This window comes from Falco peregrinus, chromosome 7 (genome assembly GCF_023634155.1).
Source record: "Falco peregrinus isolate bFalPer1 chromosome 7, bFalPer1.pri, whole genome shotgun sequence".
Taxonomy (NCBI): Eukaryota; Metazoa; Chordata; class Aves; order Falconiformes; family Falconidae; genus Falco; species Falco peregrinus.
The window spans coordinates 44,950,920-44,969,686 of NC_073727.1; the positions used below are offsets into that span (position 1 = coordinate 44,950,920).

Here is an 18,767-nt window from a genome sequence, read left to right on the forward strand (position 1 = left end):
CACAGCAAATAGGTAGATAGAGGTAGTGTAAAATGGGATTCTAAGATGTTTTTCAAACACAGACTAATAAAAACAATACACTTAAAAAAGATGAAAGGTTTCCTGATGAATTTTACATTTTGCTTTTATAAAATGTTCCTGAAGACTGTAGAGTGTTCTTAATCATAATTTTAGTACAGATCCTTAAAAACTGCATGCAGGAAACTTTTCAATAATGCATTACTCTCCAGCTTAATGTTTTGTTACTGAGCAGTAATGCCTGATTCAGGAGTACAAATGCGTATCTACTGGATGATGCAGAGATTTAAGCAGGGCTTCCTCAGGATACTAAGTTCACCATAAAATAATAAAAATAAATCTCAGACATCCTTTATGAACACAGAAGCTGTCTGGCAAAGTCATAAAAATAATATTACTGTACACAAGGCAAGAATTTTATAATGTTCAGCCAAATTGCACAGTTTCAATTTAAATGAACATTGCCATAGCAGTGCTCTATCCTAATAAAACAATTTCTTCCAACTGTCTACACAATTTCTTTTTCTTCTTGTTCCATCAATGGACAGGATGTCCACTTTATGGCCTTCTCAGGGCTTGCTCTGAAAGACTTTAGAAAGAGTCAAACATCTCCAGAGCAGAAGACCTGACAGGAGAAAGGTGTCTGTGTGGCACAGGTGTACATCTTAAAACTCTTGAGTTGCAGTAACTAACAGAAGAGCAAGATGTTTTGCTGTAGACACTGAAAGCTTCAACTCGCCAAAAGCAAAATTCATTTGGTGCAATAGCCTGTTCTCTGAGCCAGAAAGTATTCAAAACCTACAATTTCAAAAGTTACTACCAAAAGGTGGTCTGCCTTTTATACAAGAAGAATCACAGAATGGAGGCCATGGGGTGTCTTGGGCACTTCAAGCTACTTAAGAGAATTAAATTCCTTCCATGGTTCTGCCACCTTGGTAATCAGTATGGGACCATCAGAGTTAAACACAATGGTTCATACAGCTTGATGTAGGCAGTCAGGCTTTTAATATTAAAAGCTGTAATATGTGGATGCCCTTTGTTGGCTGAACTCAGCGCACAGAACACAGAATCTGAGCACTGGCCTGTCTGGCACATCAACAGAGGGTATGTATGCAATATGAAAGTCTAGTTACACATACATGGGTCAACTTCTCTTTTGAATCAGACCTACTACTCTTCACAAATTTTTAGAACTTAGACGTGGTGCAAAATATAATTTCCAAAGAATGCAGAAAAGCAAATCTGTTAAAATTTGTAGTTATATTTCAAATTCTGACATGACTACTGTTAACCAGAGCAGTTTTTAGAAAGTGCCTTTTACATTGATTTTTCCTTCCAAACACAAATTCTTAAAAATGCAAACATTTCAAGCTTTCCATACTGCTGCAATTAATAGAACTTTTCTATGTAGCCTATATTTAAATCAAGGTGCAATCAAGGTTCCGTTGTTGCCAATAGCTTCTAATCTGTTATAGACTATAGATACATTGAAACAAGTAAATGGAGCCCAAAGTAACTCAATTACACTTCTTCTTCTTGTAGACTTATTCTTCTCCATTACTTTACCTGAATTTATTTGTGAAATACTGAATGGCTCTCAGGACTCAGTAGCAAAAGAGAGAATGTACCCATGTCAAGGTTTCTCTTAGGCAGAGTGACCAGTATGGATGCGTTGCTGTATGAAGATTCTGTGAGTGGTCAGTAGAGCTTAAAAGGGTGCCCATGGCTCTGCTGTCTTGATTTCATTACTTGCGCAGCATTGCAAGGGGTGTATGCAAATCTTTATAGCTAAGAGACATCTGAAAAAATCTCTTGCTCTGTCTTCATTTAGTTTGTGGTAGCCTTCAGACACTCGTTTAGATGAATGAAGACAGCACAAATAGAAGATCAGTGTCATGTTAGGGCTGTCTTTTCATTGCAAGAGCAGCACATGCATCTGTGAGATTACTTAACTGGCAGGTGCATCCAAGCTGTGTTGCGCTGTTCTGGTATGCTAGTAAGTGTGTCCTTAAAAAACCCGTGGCTTTAAAACAGATATCATATCACAGATCACTAGAAGAAACATATTGTGGCATTCTCTGAGGGTTTTTGCTTGGAGTTAAAAAGATGTCTTATATATTAAAAATTCAATAAAGTACTGAACTCTTCTGAAAAAAAAAATAGTATTTCAGGGATATCTCTGAGACTCTCCCATTGACTGTTTCAGGAAATCAAAACCCAACCAACCAATCAAAATCCTGTAAAGATCACTCCAATTATGCCCAAACAATTCATAAAAAAAATCAAAGAAATGTTAATATAACTCTGTTCTTATGAATGTTGAGATTTTCCAAATATGTGGAAAATCTAAAAAGACAGTTGGAAGTCTTGAATCCACATTATAAAAAGCTTTCCTCAGTGTACATTTATTTCTTACAATGAAGCCTGAATGGAGTCTTAAATGGGTAGTGTTCACAATAATGCTTGGGGCTTGAAGGCTTTCAACATCCCTAAACTTAAAAATAGTTTTTGGTAGGAATCTGCGTACCAAGTGAATGCCAGTTAAGATGGTGAAAACGTGGTGTACAGTTAAGAGGTCAATAGAGTCACATCTGGGACTGGTATAAACTGGTATAAGGTTTGAATTTATGTAAGCTATGCTGTTGAGGTTTTTTTCCTTTACTGGCAAAGTTAAAGGAAGCAAAGCAAAGCAGAAGAGCTGATGTGATAGGTCACTGGGAAAAAAAAAAAAAAAAAAGTTATTTTAAGGGCTAAGTTTCTTGCCTGCAGAGTAAATCACCCTTGATATTCTGAAGTCATTGACTGCTCCTTTCTGATGCAAGGTGTTCTTTCTTGCCTATTGCAGAAGTTTGAAAAAAACCCCAACAGATTACTCTAGCTGATTCTGCTCCTATTCTGTCCTGAAAACCAAGCCGTTCTGTGTCCTACCTGCAACAAAAGACAAAATGCCATTTGCCTGCTGTATAAGATGATGGTGTGTGTTTATCCTTCCCCTTATATGATATCTATCTTTCAAAACAGCCATTGGGGAATGGCTCCAGAAGATACGATAAAAAATTCTCAACCCCTAATTAGCAGAAAACCCTAATGGAGTTTCAAGATGTTTATATGAATTCCTAATACATGAGCTTCTCTGGGGAATGCCCTTTCAATCCTGAGAGGGGGACAGAAATGCTTGCAGGAGGGTAATGTGCCGGGGAAACTCCAAAATGAGCAGATGGGGCTGGATGGGACAGTGCCAAAAGCTCAGATAATTTGCAGGGTCGTAACAGCAGGCTTTTGAGGCTGGGGTCAAGGTGGACGGGGAAGCTTGCTCTTGCTTCATCAGAGAATAGGCATCGATAGAGCCACTGAAATGACTGAAATGATGCAGCCTGTGTTTTGTGCCATGTCCAATACCTTGGGAATCTCCAGGGAAAACACTCTAAAACCTTAGCTCAAGTCCTGCAGAAGGTGGAGAATCAGGGAGGTGCAGCTGTTCATAAATTACTTTCTTTTCATCTTCTAGAGGCACTCCATGGGATTTGAAATGACTGTAGTTGGTATTCAATAGGGCTGCCCAGGTATAAATGTAATAAACCAGATGATTCTTCCATCAGTTATTCCTTTTTGAGCTGTTTTCCCAAGATACTGCTCTGTGCACAAGGGGATTTCTGTAATAATTACCCCTGAGTACTCAGTGGAATAAGTGGTAATTACACTGTCTAAACATAGAAATAGATCCTTGTGCCATCGGTTCCAAAACTGACAAGGAAGCCTTGCTCCAAATTTCTAAGTATTTTTTAGTTTTTGTATTCTTCTAGCACTGCAAGATTGAAGATACACACAGGGCTGCACAGACTTTCTTGCTCTGAGCTTATATGAACTACCTGTCTCATAACTTTTATAATAAACAGTTGCTGTGCCCTTGGGTTCCTTTCCTCAGACACAGAGCAGGGACAGCAGATGTTCTGCAAAATGAAATCCTTCGTGATTATGGGATTGCTCAGAGGGCCATAATACCTACCCACCCCCAAGAGAATGAGTCAGTCAAACAAACTAGAATACTATCCCTTTTTCCTCTCAGCACAAATGGAAATCATAGCACTGTTAGTAAACCATGCCACCAAATGGAAACAAAGAACCAGATGCGAAACTGGCAGAAGAAACTTATACCTGTGTTGTGATGGTCTGAGAGATCATATAGAGTAGCAAGGACAAAAATTATTTAATTGGAAAAAGGCCCACCTTCACCACCCAGTATCTTTGCCAAGCTAGAAGGTCTTAGGAAGAATGAAATGTTGAAAAAGCTAAAAGGGGAACTGAGATCTTGGAGAGAGTATGTGCAATTTGTACCACTATGCTAGAAGGTCTGTTCAACATCAGTTCACAGTATTCTACTCCTTCAGAATTATGTAGTAACTTTCACACTTATTTGCAGGAAAAGAATGTATCTCATCAGACTGACTTGCTGAATTAAAGATTCTAAATTTCTTTTTTTTTTGCTTTGGACCAAGGCACCAAATATAAACCCTCTGTCTACAGTTCAGTCTCTAAATATAGCTGAGAATTAAGATATTCCTGCTTCTGCATCCTAAATAATCTAATGGATCAATTACAGTTTTGCTTAGATGACATCTGGTATTTGCAAATATAACATGAAACACAAAATCCAACCAAAATAAGCATGAAACTAAAGTTTCCACCCATTCTACTTCATCCTCAATAAGCATATTATTGTTTTCAATCACGGGGTAGATTTTTCATCTTTCTTATAGACTTCAGCTTAGAAGCTCTCCAAGAGAATGTAACACAAGCAGAAGAAAAGGGCTGATAAATTTGGCTTCAGCCAGTGGTTAAGCCAGATGAGTGAATATCGTTCATGCATTCACTGAGAACACTGTCCCACTGCTTGAATTTTCAGCCTTGCACTTTTATTGATCAATGTGCCAGTCATGCCAAGCTAAATAACAGTTTGCATAGTCGGATGCAGCAAGGTTCGAAGTGAACACCAACATTAGCTGTGGTAGGGACAGAATCTGAAATGGATTAAATAGAACTCTGTCCCACTGCACCAGTAAGATCTTTGCCTATTATGTTTGGAAGCTACTGATAGTCCCACTAGACAGTATCCATGTTATCAACCCATTTCAAGAGATAGCCCCTTGGAGCCCTTTCCTAGCATTGTAAATAATGTCGTATCCTCAAATAGCCTAACATACTGTATTAGGGCTAGAATGCAAACTATCCCTGTATTTAAGTACACAGGATTGTGGAGGGGGGATTTTTTATCTTTTTTTTTTCTTTTCCTTTTCTTTTTCCTTTTCTTTCAAATGCAGCCTAAATAGATAAATATAACTGCACCTGCAATCAGAGACTTCCCTTTTCCTCCTCCAAATAATGCATGGTCAGGAAAGCGATGGGTTATCTGTACTCCTGAGCAGTCAGCGCACAGCAAAGCAAGCAGTCCCACTCTAAAGACTGGCTAGCTTGTGGGCTCTGAGCAGCCTTGGAGGAAACCATGCCTCCTGAAATGCTCTACAATGAAGACCCATGTTTTCTCACAACTCCTACCACATACTGCCAGACTTGAAAACCTCCAAAACTACTGGCCATGGCAATCCATACTGAAAGGTGAATGATGGAGAATTTTCAATGGCAGAGGTTGCTGGGCAGGGTTGAGGACATGAACCATTCCTGTGAAACCGTACTTCTGACCCTTCCTCCTGGCCGTGCCATGTGCTGTGTGTTGGGAATTACAGTTGCAGGTTTTGCCTTTCTGCAGCTGCACAGCTCCCATCCGTTCCACCATCACTTCCCGACAGTGTGAGCAGGGGTGGAAGGAAGTTGTCCTCACACTCCCCTCACCTCCCTGATGTTCTTTCTCCTCCCTTGCTCTGGCCCAAGTGCTCACGTCTTCCCAAGGTGAACGAGACTGGGACTTGAAACAAGTTGAAACTATATTTTTTCCCCCCTTCTGGATTAATTTTAAATCACGCCTACTCTTTTATCCAGTTCACCAATGCACAAATGCTACTGCCAGCACAAAGAAGGGGATGGCTCAGCTGAGGGAGTGAGGGACTCTCAGCTGTGCAGGAGGAAAGGGAGAGACATTTATTTTAGTGGCAGTGGCAGCTTGTGCTGTGTTAAAGTTATTGTGAAACTACAGCAAAGTCACCAACTGTCATCATCATGTCTGAATGGATAACCTTCATCCTGCCCCCTTGTATTTATAGTGCAACAGATTCTAGCCATAGTCCATTTTATATATATATACAGCTAAAATTGTGTAAAAAATGCATGGCTTTAGGTATGTGGATGGAATGCGTGGGATGTTTTCATTCCAAGATTACAGCCCTACAAATACCTAAATATGGGTAATTTGACTGGTTTCTGAAACTAATACATTTTGTGGGTTTATGTTTCTAGAATCTCTATCTTACAAGAAACAAACGCTCCCTGTGATAATATCTGGCTTTAATTCCTTTAACCATAGTCATTGCACTTTGCTGAAGCAAGTACCATTCACAGCATGACACAGCTATCTATGAAATAATTTAACTGCATCATGCACAGTCAGCAGAAGTTCAGTGCTGTAATTGGAGAAAGTGACTCCATAGTGTCACTCACTATCTGAGCTAAATATTATGCTGCAACACTTTTCATTTCCTTCCTATCTATCGTAAAAATTTGGGCAATTTATCAATTATGTCAAAGCACCCTGGTTAAAAACTCATGTTCACATTTGATAAAAAAATGGTGTGGGTTTTTTTTTAGTATGTCATTTTAATCCTTACGGGTTCAGCAACCATAAACCTTAAGTAATATAAATAGCATAAGCAGGTGCACTCACCAGAGGTAGTTAAATGGTTCTTCATTGTTTAATTTGACCAAATACTTCAGAAATTACTTGATTCTGCTCATTGACAGTGTACGTGGAAAAGTTAGGCATGCAAGAAGCTGAAATAGCCACCAACCTTGAGTTTTGCAGCATGAGTTTGAGTTTCGAAGCTTAGTATCCTTGCTACACATTGTTGTGTGTAAACTGTCTAGAAGGACACTATTACAGAAGAAGAACTTGAGGAGTTTTAGCAACCATATAAATGCAAACTCTCACAGCTTCTGCTTGAATGCACGTAGACGGAGCAGCGCATCTCTCAGTTGTCTGTGCATGATGCACCCAGGTGGCAAATGAACCAGAGTCTGCCTTTCCCCAGCACTCCTGGCTGCAGCAGGATGCTCCAGGGGGTGTGGGGCACAGCACATGCTGCTCACACCAGGCCATCTTCTACCTGCTTCTGTCTTAAACCAGGCTCCTCCCCACAGAAACCTGTTTGTAGTTTTTCAAAGTCAAAAGTACTAAACTTACTCTACTTTATATATGCTTGTAATAGCCATTACTCTGGGAAATTTCCAGTTGTTGTACAAAGATGTGAACCATTAGAAGAATCGTGACATCTAAACCTTCCTAAATAACATAACTTAGCAAATAATGTTTTAAGTTCTTTTGAAAACCAAGTAATGCACGGAATATTACTTCCAGCTCCATATTGCAAGTGACTGGAAATAAAAGTATCTTGGCCTAACAAAATCTAGGAAAGACTGGCAGTGAGCAAAAGAAAATCTTCTATGACCAGAAAATAGTTCCAAAGTTGGAAAAGTATTTTGGAAATACATATTTGTTATTCATTTTATTTACAGATAATAACTCTTAAGTAGCAAACCTCCCAGTTACGACACAATAATTTGGGCTCTTAACAGACAGCTATTAGTGCCTGTGATATAATATCACTTACATCAATTTCAGTGGTCCAGCATTGACCAGAGAAGTAAAAAAGTAAAAAAGATCAGTTTCCAGCTCATGTTTAAAGTGAATAACCATCCCGCTGTATTTTTAGTACAATGGAAAGAGCTGTGATAGTCGCATGGTAAGGAACAACTCGGTCTCTACCAAGTGCTACGCAAGCTGTGTAGCTTGCTCTTCAAAAGGGTAATAAACAGTCCTTTTAGTCTGCCCAAAGCAATAAGAATAGAAGTGATTCAACAGCACGGTAGCCTAAGCGTGTCACTAAAATGTGGTCTTCTGGAAACTGCTTTTAACACAATAGGACTATTACTTGACCAGCACAGTTGATAGCCACATACTTTTGTTGCCATGAGCTGTGAGAATCAATAGAATCAGAGATTGCTGTAGAAATGTGAATGTACTTTATGATGGTCTGTAGTAATTCTGTACATCTCTTATGTCTGTGTTCTTATAGCCACTTGGGCACTGAAGTAGCTGAAATGAGAAAGAGGCAGCAGTCACAAAATGAAGGAGCATCAGCTGTGTCTCAAGCACCTGGAAACCAAAGGCCCAACAACACATGTTGCTTTTGTTGGTGCTGTTGCTGCAGCTGTTCATGGTATGTCCTGTAGTATATTTGGTTCCATATCTGCCACAGGTAAACGATGACAATGGAAAGTGCCAGGCACTGGGAACATGCAAAATTCTGGGAGAGGATTGCTGCCAAGCGGCACAATTTAATATGTCACTTAAAAATTTGATTAAACAATTCCCTGATTTGGTTGGACATCTTGTGAGGGGGAAGAGGAGAGAATAGTAAATTGAAGCTATATTTACCCTACTTAAACCATAACTAAATGAGGAAATTTCAGTTGTAAAACTAGTATGTATGAATGAGACTTGATATGGTTGTTTTGTAATTTGCATTCAAAGGGGTTTTTTTCTGCTTGTACTTTTGATATTGCAGTTCTCTGCATTCAGGGTGGTAAATGGGAGATGGTCATAAATGTGAATATATGGTGACCTGTTTTACTACTTAGTTGTTGCACAATATATATTCTGTAAATCCAAAAATGCAAGCCTTAAATTCCACTTTATCTTTTAACTGGTGTGGCATAATTTTAGTGGGAAAAAAGCTCAAAAATTGTGGCTGCTTGTCTTTTCCTAAACAAAGAGTTCACTTGGAAAGTCAAAGAATTAAAACCAGTTTCAGAAATAGCTTTACATTCACAGTGTCTTGAGATGCATCAGTTTTTATTTCTCTTTTTCATGAACATAGTTAGTGTTGAAATATAAAGTAATTGACGTGCAGTATTGTTCAGAGCCTGTGCATCCTATTACATACACAGTTCAGTCTTTTTGGAGTGACCATTCCTCTGTGTATCTCTGTTTTCACTTGAATCAGCCATCTGGACCCAATCTAAAATCTGAGGCTATTTGCCCCCAGTATATTAAAAAATACATAGCAGCACGTATGCACCAGGCATCACATGGGACAGCTTTTTACAAAATACCGCACCGTGGAGGCAGTACCAGGGTGGACCTGCCTTGGCTGTTACTTCCAATTTCACCTGAAGGCAGAGGATATTTGGAGCAAGGATGAGTGAGACCTCATGCTTTTATGAAGTTACTTTGCAATGTGTTCAATCCGTACAGCAGAGACATGGAAATGTATTAAGTGGGAAGAAAAAGGGAGAATGTTTTGCCATTGTTATCACTGCTTTGTGACAAGGGCACAATGTAAGATTAGTTGTACTGTTACAGACCAGAGAGGTCCATTTAGCTCAGTATCCTATTTCAGGCAGTGACCTGTAGCAGATGCCACAAGGAAAGGATAAAACAAGTGGACATGTACCTCCTCAACCTGCCCACAGCAAAACTCCTCACAGCTTCTGCCAGTCTCCAGCTCAGGGACTTCCTGGCCCACAGGTTATTTCTGTGTGTTTTATAGCCCTTGATGGAATTTTCTTTCATTAATTTGTCCAACCATTTTCTGAAGTGACTTCCTGAACTCATCTAAACTTTTGGCATCCAGAGTTTCCTGTAGCAATAAATTCTACAACGGACCTGTGCCCCCTGTGAACTATTACTCCCTTGTAATTATTTTAACCTACTAGATGTTAATTTCACTTGATGCTTCCTTGTCCTTATGACTGTGAGGAACAGTGAATAATTGTTCCCAGGATGATCAAGATTTTATAGGGTTCTCTCATATCCCCCTTCAGCTGTCTTTTCTTAGTCTTCTCTGTTTTTATCTCTGTGATACAGAAACTGACCCAGATCATGGTTTATTCTTATCTCTCTTCTGTCTATCCACCAACCTTGTGTCTCCCTCTGTACCTTTCCTATTCTACTGTCTCCTGTCTAACATGTGTGACTAGATCTGCTGCAGTAAAGACATGGGTGCACCACGTTTCATGTTTGTTCTTGGTTTTTCAGGAATTCCTAGCACTCTGCTTGCTTTTAACTAACCCCTGAAAAGATGTTTTCATAGAATTATCCACCATGACTACAACATCTCTTTGCTGAATGAAAATAAAGCTTGTCGTAGTACATGTACAGCTAGGGTTGGCTTTTACCTTGCATACTGCAACATGAATGGCCATAAAAGTATCAGTCTAATTTCTAAAACTTATAGAGAACCGATTTTATTTTTTTAGCATGCTATAGCTCAAGAAGTCTAATTTGACAACTATATTTTGAAGCTTTCACGAGCTTTATGACTCCTAGTGCCTCCACTCCTCAGAGTGCAATACTGTTATATATTTGAACAGTTGTGCATATGAAATCTAAATTAGGACAATTATTGCTTTAAAATGTAGGATGTCCCTTCAGCTGCTTTAGTAACTCATTATTTTTTTTCTTTTCTGTTAATATCCTGCTTTTCTGGGGTTTTGGGGTTTTGAGGGTTGGGGTTTTTTAGAAAGTAGATTAGACTGAGCATGGAGAAATCCTGTCAGTTTAAGCCAGTTTTCAGGATTAAGTCAAAGAATGGGTCAAAGAGGATAGTGACTTCATTTGCATTTTGTAAAATCAGAAAGGGAGAACAGATGATGTAGTAAGTCTTTTCCAGCTCTATCTTCTGTGATTCCACAGTGGAAACTCCATTAGAGGAGAGATGGGGCAAAACTTTGAAAAAGCCAATATGAAATGTTTCAGAATCTCATTTAAAATGAATTAATTGGTTCTGGTGCCAAATTTGTTTGGTAACTTTGAACTGTCCAGGTACAGTACGGATTACTGTTCTTGCCTCAGTTGTGTACCCTAAAAAACTAGTTTTGAAAAAAAATACATAACAAACTTTACTAGTCACTCATTATATAGGGGTTTATAGGTAGGTAATTCTCTAGAGCAGTTCTCTGTATCAGGAAAGCCTAATCGACAGTTGTAACAGGTTCTCTGGACCTAACATAATGACATGCTTTCCCTAGTTCCACAGGTCTTTGTATTTGAGTAACTTGAATTTCTCAAGAGATACCTGCCTGGAAGTGTTTCTGGATTTATTCATGGTGATGACAATGCTTTAACTGTCAATATTAAGATCAGGAGACTTTTATTCTGTTTTTCTACCAGCCTGTGTGGCTGAGGACAGGTCTTACATCTTAACTTCTTAGTGCCTCGGCTTCCTCACCATTCACAGAAATGGTGGAGGTATATGCAGCTTTTAATAAGAAGCTTTCACTTTTATCTGTTTGAAGAGTTAATTAAATAGTTCATATATCCAAACAAATCATTAGAATTCTAAAAATATCTTTTGTGAATCATGTGATGTTTGTTTTCTGCTGTTCCACCCTGTGTTACAATCAGAATAGGCATTAAGTCTTCTGTTTGCTTAACAGCATAGGCAAATATTCACATCTTTGTTTGGGAAATAGTACTTTGCCTAACAGAGGCTTGTTAACAGCAAAAAGTTAGATCAAAAATTTATTCAATACATCTTATTACAAACATTATTTTTTTTAAGTCTCTAATAATTCTATCTTACAGGTAACAAATATTTGGAGTACTTCTCTGCTGTTGTTGGATAACTGGTAGGCAGCTCAGCCCCACGCAGCCACTTGCTCACTCCTGCCCCATGGGATGAAGGAGAGAATCAGAAGGGTGAAAGTGACAAAACTCCCAGGCTCAGAAAAAGACAGTTCCATAGATAAAGCAAAGCTGTATGCACAAGTAAAGCAAAATAAGGAATTAATTCACTGCTTCCCCTGGGCAGGCAGGTGTTCAGCCACTTCCAGGAAAGCAGGGCTCCATCGCATGTTAACAGTTACTCGGGAAGGCAGACACTACAGCTCTGAACCCCCCTCTTTCCTCCTTCTTCCCCCAGCTTTTATTGCTGAGCACACTGTCAGATCCCTTTGGTCAGCTGGGGTCGGCTGTCCTGGCTGTGTCCCCTCCCAGCCTCGGGTGCAGTGCCAGCCTGTTCGCTAACAGGGCAGCATGAGAAACAGAGGAATCCTTGATGCTGTTCAGCAACAGCTACAGCACTGGTGTGTTATCAGCACTGTTTTGGTCACAAAGCACAGCACCATATGGGCTGCTATGAAGAAAATTAACTCCATCCCAGCCAGACCTGCTACATCTATTGGCACTGATAACTGTCAGGACAGTAAATTGCTCAGTTTACAAGAGTAAAGCAGGGCTGATTACCAAGGTGTGATCAGATTGGAAAAGATAGAGGTAAGCAGACTCCTTACATTGGCCAGTTTATTGTAATAGGTATGGTGGTATGGTCAGGGTGTTGCCCAGCTAGCTTGAGCCCTGAGCTGGTACCTGAGCATCAATAGTGCAGGAAGCAGTCCTCCCAAGTGGAGAAAATAAAGTGTTTCTGAGGTTCCCAACAGGAAAAGCTTGTCCACCGACTGCAGAGGCAGATGATATATCCCTCTGGAGATCTTCTAATAGGACCTTCCTCTCTCCACTGGCCATATACAGGCCTTAGGTGCTTACTTGAGGAAGACTGCCTCACTAAAGCATCTAACAGATAAGTACCAGCCAGCTACCTAAGGTGCTGGAGTGAATCTCACCCTGTGTCTTAAGTTTCCACAAAACACTGTTCCCATAAAGGACAGAAGAAAAGGCTTTCTTACTAGGTGTAATTTCAATTACTTGGGTAGCCTGAGAGTTGCAAAATTTGCAGTAAGACCCCTGACAGTCTATAATTTCCTCAATTACACTTTCTCCAGAGCGCTGCACATCTAGTATTTAGTGCTGTGGCTTTAGAGTTTTGAGCTCAGCTTGGCGAGGTAGGGGTAGAAGCCTGCTGTTTCACCTCCCCAACCTGATTTAGCAATCCATTACTCCAGCTTTACGAGCAGACATGAAGTCAGTCATTCTCTTTGCAAACACCTGTAAGTCACATTCTTCAAAAAAAACCCTCACAAGATGCTATCACAGGGATGTTGGTTCTTCTGCCAATTTGATTTTGCTTCCTCTTTTTCCCCCCTCCCAGAGCAGGAGTCATACATTTAATCCTTTCTTCCTTTCGTAAGGTGCTCAGTGAATTTTAAAGCTGAGGGACACTCTGATGCCTGATAATCCCTCTCCTCTTACAACACACAGAAGGCTCAGAAGGCATCTAACATCTGCCCTGCAAGAGACCGTAGCAGTACGGGAGCCTGGGGAATGGGACAAGGCTCCCAGGGGATAAGTGAAGATGATCACACAGCTTCACTTGGTTCTGTAGTTCAATTCAAATGTGCGAGCTGGAAGACCTTTACCTTAAAGGGAACCATTAAAACAACTGCTGAAGACTCTTGTGAAAGAGGGAAAGGGACTCGCATGTCCAGCAGCTCTGAGCTGTCTTGTAAAAAGCTATGCCTGCCATTTGATTTCTTGTGACCCTTCCATGACTAGTTTCCCACACCCAGGAGATGCCAAGGAAGATAGGGTGTTTGCCAGCTTGGCAGTAAACAACAGTTGCTCTTGGCAAGAAACCTTTCTCCTCCAGTTCTTATAACTTGCCTATGACTGCTGTGAGTTACATCTGAAACTTCTTCCTGATGACCTTGTTACACAAATATTTTTCTTTATTAAAGGGAACATTTTTCTTGCATGGGTTTAGCAGTTGACTTGGGTCTACAAGAAGATATTTCTGTAACTTGCACCATGAATATGAAATGACAGATACAGTTCTAAGGACAATTTTAAATTACTTTTTTTTTTTCTCTATGGGGTTCAACATTTTCCTCCTCCTAACAAACAGATAGTACTCTAAATGAAAAACACAAACCCAAACAATATTTTTTTGCACTTCTCACCTTTCCAGTACTTTGAGATGAATATTTTTTTCTGGTGTATTCAGTGTGAATTTGCCATTCAAAAATTGTGTCTAAACTTTGCATGACTACACAAGATAATCCCTAGGGGTTATAGTCATGGCTGCATTATCTTATTTAACTACGGTAGAAAGTTTGGAGAAGAGGGAAGCAAAGACAGGATAGAAACAAAAAACAATTTAACGCAACGAATTATAGCCACATGTTCTGAAATACATGGAAAACAAAATCCATGTTCTTCCTATACTTGTCTGCAGCAGATCTTTTATACTAGGAGTAGACTAGATGGTACAAAAAGAGTCATGCAGGCTCCAGAATTTTGTTAAAGCTTTCAGAAAGAAAATTAAATTAAATCTTTGCCTTTGAAACAAAAGCACTCATTTTAAAAAATATTTTTGGGTTTCAATTTTATTTTTTATTACAAACCTATTTTTTAAATTTTTCTTTTCCTCCCTGAACACATAGGACAATGCATCTGAAACAGATGTACTCAACTCTCTGCATTTTACCTTTTTGAAACATCACACCCGAGAAAAGCAAATATGGAAAAGTGCATCAGGAATTGTTGTACTCTACTGCAGGCTACTGTACTCTATTTTATTGAAATAGAAACTGATATTTTTAAATATTTAATGGGAAAAGATGTTTCATTCTGAGCCTTTTTACACTTTAAACTACTTTAAAGACACAGGATTTCCATATGTCTTTATCATTTGCTGTTGCAGAGGTCAAAGATGAAAACATTCTCTGTCTTTCCTGGAAAATAATTTATTCTGAGGGATAGTAGGCTTAGCTAGCACAGGAACTCATGCTTTATGCATCTATAGGACAGTATCATCTGTATCCTCACAGTGCAATGAGCAGCACTGGTGCTTTCTTCGGAATGGAGCACCAGTTCTTCTGACAGGTAGAATTTAAAGCTGGATAAAATCCATTTTATGACCTGTCACGCAACCTACCAAATGTGATATTCTAGTAACTCTAGTAAATCAGTCTGAACTCACCTTGCCTTTAAGTCCACATATCCTCAGTGCTGAGGCCATGAGAGAAAGCTGCCTGGCAGGCATTCCTGCTGTCACTGGAATGCACCATGGGGTGAGTGTGGGGTAAGGATTTACTTAGTCCTCAGAAATGGGCCTTTCAAGGTTCCCTGAGCTACTTAAAATAAGAAATTTAAATTCTCAGCATTTGGAAAAACAAGCAGAAGACACTCTAAAAATAAATAGCTTGTCAAATATTTTTTTTTATACTTTAGTAAGTTATGTTAACAGCACTTATTAAATAATACCCAAGTAAAGTATTTCTTTTTGCTTTAAAGCCAGAGAAAGGGATGATCTCTAAAGTTAAAAAACTCAGAAGGGAGAAGCATGTCTTCCTAATGGGTATGATATTTAATAGGCTCACTCTGCTTTATGATTCAGACAGTGCAAGTGTTTTTGCAGTAGTTTTATGGATGTTTAGCTCCTCAGGGCAGGCTGGGGACAGGTGGCTCTGTGCATGCTTGTTTACACAACTCTCCCAGGGCATCACAGCCTGACTTGCTAACCTCTGGGCTTGTGCCCTTCTGTGGCACTGAGCCAGATTGTCAGTGTTAGCCTAATAATTCCTGGAAGTCTCCTCTCTCCTTGAGACAGAGCACAGATATACCTCAGATGTGATTCCACACACAGCTTATCCCAGAGCTCCAGAGGTGGTGAGTAAAGGCAGCTTTGACCGCTTCCTGCACCTCCCTGTGAAGCAGATGTGAAATGCTGTTTGAAAGAGGGGAGCACGTTTATTCTACATAAATGATGACACAAGGTGCAAAGGTATGCTAGATGAGGTCTCAGGTGTGCTAACTGCAGCAAGCTACTTCTCCATAATTTTTCCTGCATCTACTCTGAAGAGTAAGATGTGAATGCAGGAAATCAAAATGTTACCAGCAAACCAAAAGAACTATAGAAATAAAATCTACAAAAACCAAAATTTAATGTAAAAACAACTAAAGAAAGCTTAAAATTAACCTGTTTAATCTCATGAGAGCCTACCTCGGTCACTGTGGAGCCCTGTTCTAAATTAATCAAACACATCTCATCTCCCGTTGTGAAAAAGCAGCCAGGAAATCCCTATTTCCAAGGTCATCCAGCACCTTTTATCTTCCTCTTTTTTTCTTCTCAGCCCCCTGCCACCTGCCTCCACAGCCCTGTGGAAGCACAAGCCCTTGCACAGCCACGGAGCAGGGGCAGGGGATGTGCACCAGCCAGCTCCTGCAGAAGCAGCTTTGGTGCAGGTCATTGCTTTGTGGGACGTGCAAAGTAAATCAAAATCATGCAGTTCTCTAGGAGAAATCTGTAAGCTACACACTGCATTTATTGCGGCAAGTGTCTGCCAAGGAGCAGTCACTAAGGTGCTGCTGGCCTACCATGAAATTGTGGTGGAAGCACAAAGACACACAAGACGTATCAGCCATCCAGCATACATAATTCATTTTAAATTCCTTTTCAACCAAGAATTCTGGTTTAAAAAAACCTTGAAAAAACTGTAAACTGAGACTAACTGCATGTAAACTGATAGATGTTTCTATTTTCAAAGGTATGGGGTAAACTTGTTCCTCCCCATAATAAAATAGAAGTCTAATGCAAAGAGTGGAGAAATAGCTTCTCAGGCAGCCGGTCTGTTAACTTTGATCACAAGCCAGTCGTAGAATCCTCATTAACATCAAAACCAGCCCTGGGCTCTCTGGGCCAAGCTTTATTAGTATCAGGATTTTATCCTTAATATTTTAAACTTTGAAAGTTCATTTCATTTTGAGGAACAGATGGAGACTCATGTGTTTACTGACATTTTTACCCATCTGTGATAACATAAGCAGGTTAGAGAATGGGTAGAACATAAACATATTAGCAAAATTTTAATAAATGTTTCTGAAGCTTCACAAACCAAATGCATAGATCCCTCTGTGTGTAATACTACTGAGATAAGAATCCCGCATCGGTCTAACTGCAGAAAATAGTCCTATTTCAAGCAAACAATTCTGTAAAGAAAATTGGAATGCAAAAAAAATAAATAAATCAGAACGGCAATCCTACTAAATTGAAGAATAAATACATGCTCAGAGGGGATTTGGGATAACACAAGGCTCATTATAATTCAGCTGCACAGAAGATACTGACAGTAGCTCCTTAGAAGGAGATAGCAGACTAAGTCTAGTTAAGTTTAGAAAATTATCTTGATTCTGCCCTGGCGCAGCACACAGAGTGTATTCAGGGACAGCTGCTCTTGAGGAGGCTAGGGGGAGAGAAAGCAATAGCAGAATCACCTCCACTGGGGTAAAGCAGCTTGATGTCTCCTCAGAGGCCGTTTAAGAGATGGATTGCTTCAGAGCATCAGCATCTTGGCTCTCCCTTGCCACTCCTGCCTGTTTCCCAACTGCCTGTGCCAAAATGCTATTCAGTTTGGTGTCTGTGGAACAGTGGCTGAAGGAAGATTTGTATTGTCATGACAGATTTTCTGTCACCAGCGCACAGCTTGACTGTTGCTGTGGAAAAAAAGGAAAAACAAAAAACCCAAGAGTGCCGAGGATGCCTGAGTCCAGTTTATGTTGTGATTTTCAGCTGTTGGGTGTTTGGAGCCCTTGAAATCTCCCCTGATAGGATTTGGGCTGGTTTTTTGCTTCCTTATTGCAAATTTGGCAGTTAGGTATTTACACAAAGATGTGTTAACTCAGGAGTCCATGGAAAACCACAGAAATGGAGAAGTGTGTGAAAGGTCAAAATGGGTCTAAGATCAGAATATAAGCTGAAATAAGGCATGTTAATATATGGTGTCCTTTTAAAGGTGCCAAGGTGGCCTTGCAAATCCTCCAAACTTTGTTCATCATGGAGTATAATAAAATCCTAAACATTTAACATGCAAAACCAACAAAAAAAAGTCTTATCCAAATTAAATACACTGATTGTTTCTATACTAGTGAACTAAGCAGGGCCAGGGTCAAATACAGGCTCAAGCAATCATCTGTATGTACAGTGAAATTGTTAGCAAGTGTTAACCCCCTTGCAGAGTGCAGGCAATGACCTGTCACAGGTGCAGAAGCCCTGTTTTAGGTATTGGCTTTACAAACAGGGGCTACGTGGTGCCTTGTCAGGCCAGAGAACTCTCCCAGCTGGTTTTATTTGCAAGAATAAAGGTAGTCTGTAGTTCCAAGCTAAAAGGGAAAAAAATTAGGCTACTTAAATCTGTTAGCGGGAAAATTTCCATCTTACAAAGGTTTATTTTTTAACCGTGTATCATTCCAAATCGGTTTAAAATGTCAGTTAAAACAGGAATAAATGTCTAGCCCTTTTAAGAGAAAAAATGAGAGAATGTATCATGGAAATGAGTTGACACCCCAGTAGATAACACTTGTAAGATGGAGATCCTCTCACCAGAAAAGTGGGTCAAACATTCATTATGTGAGGCAGAAAGGCAAGGGAGATATGAATCTTGTCTAGTCACTCTTAATAATTCCATACGTAGACACATATTTGTCTAGATGGCAAATGTCTGGCTCTTTTGAAGTAGCTGATTGAGGGCCTGGCACCAGCAGAGGCTAAGCACCCATTACAGGGCAATGGATACCTTCGGTTCCTGTTGGCATCCGTGCCGAAAGTGCTTCCCAGCTCAGGGCCTTGTCTAACAGAAAGTGCGAAAACCAACAGTTAACATCCATCAAAACAGATGCCTGTAATGTA

At 39.8% G+C, this 18,767-nt stretch overlaps 1 protein-coding gene across 2 annotated transcripts in view; it reads left to right on the top strand.

Annotated features, from left to right (window-relative positions):
• Positions 1-18,767, top strand: part of RGS17 (regulator of G protein signaling 17) — a 76,247-nt gene that overhangs the window by 36,375 nt on the left and 21,105 nt on the right. For both annotated transcript variants that reach the window (XM_027796908.2, XM_027796909.2), the window contains exon 2: positions 8,259-8,402. In XM_027796908.2, the coding sequence (XP_027652709.1) occupies positions 8,284-8,402 (119 nt within the window). In that variant the 5' untranslated portion in view covers positions 8,259-8,283. The remainder of the gene's footprint in view (positions 1-8,258; positions 8,403-18,767) is intronic.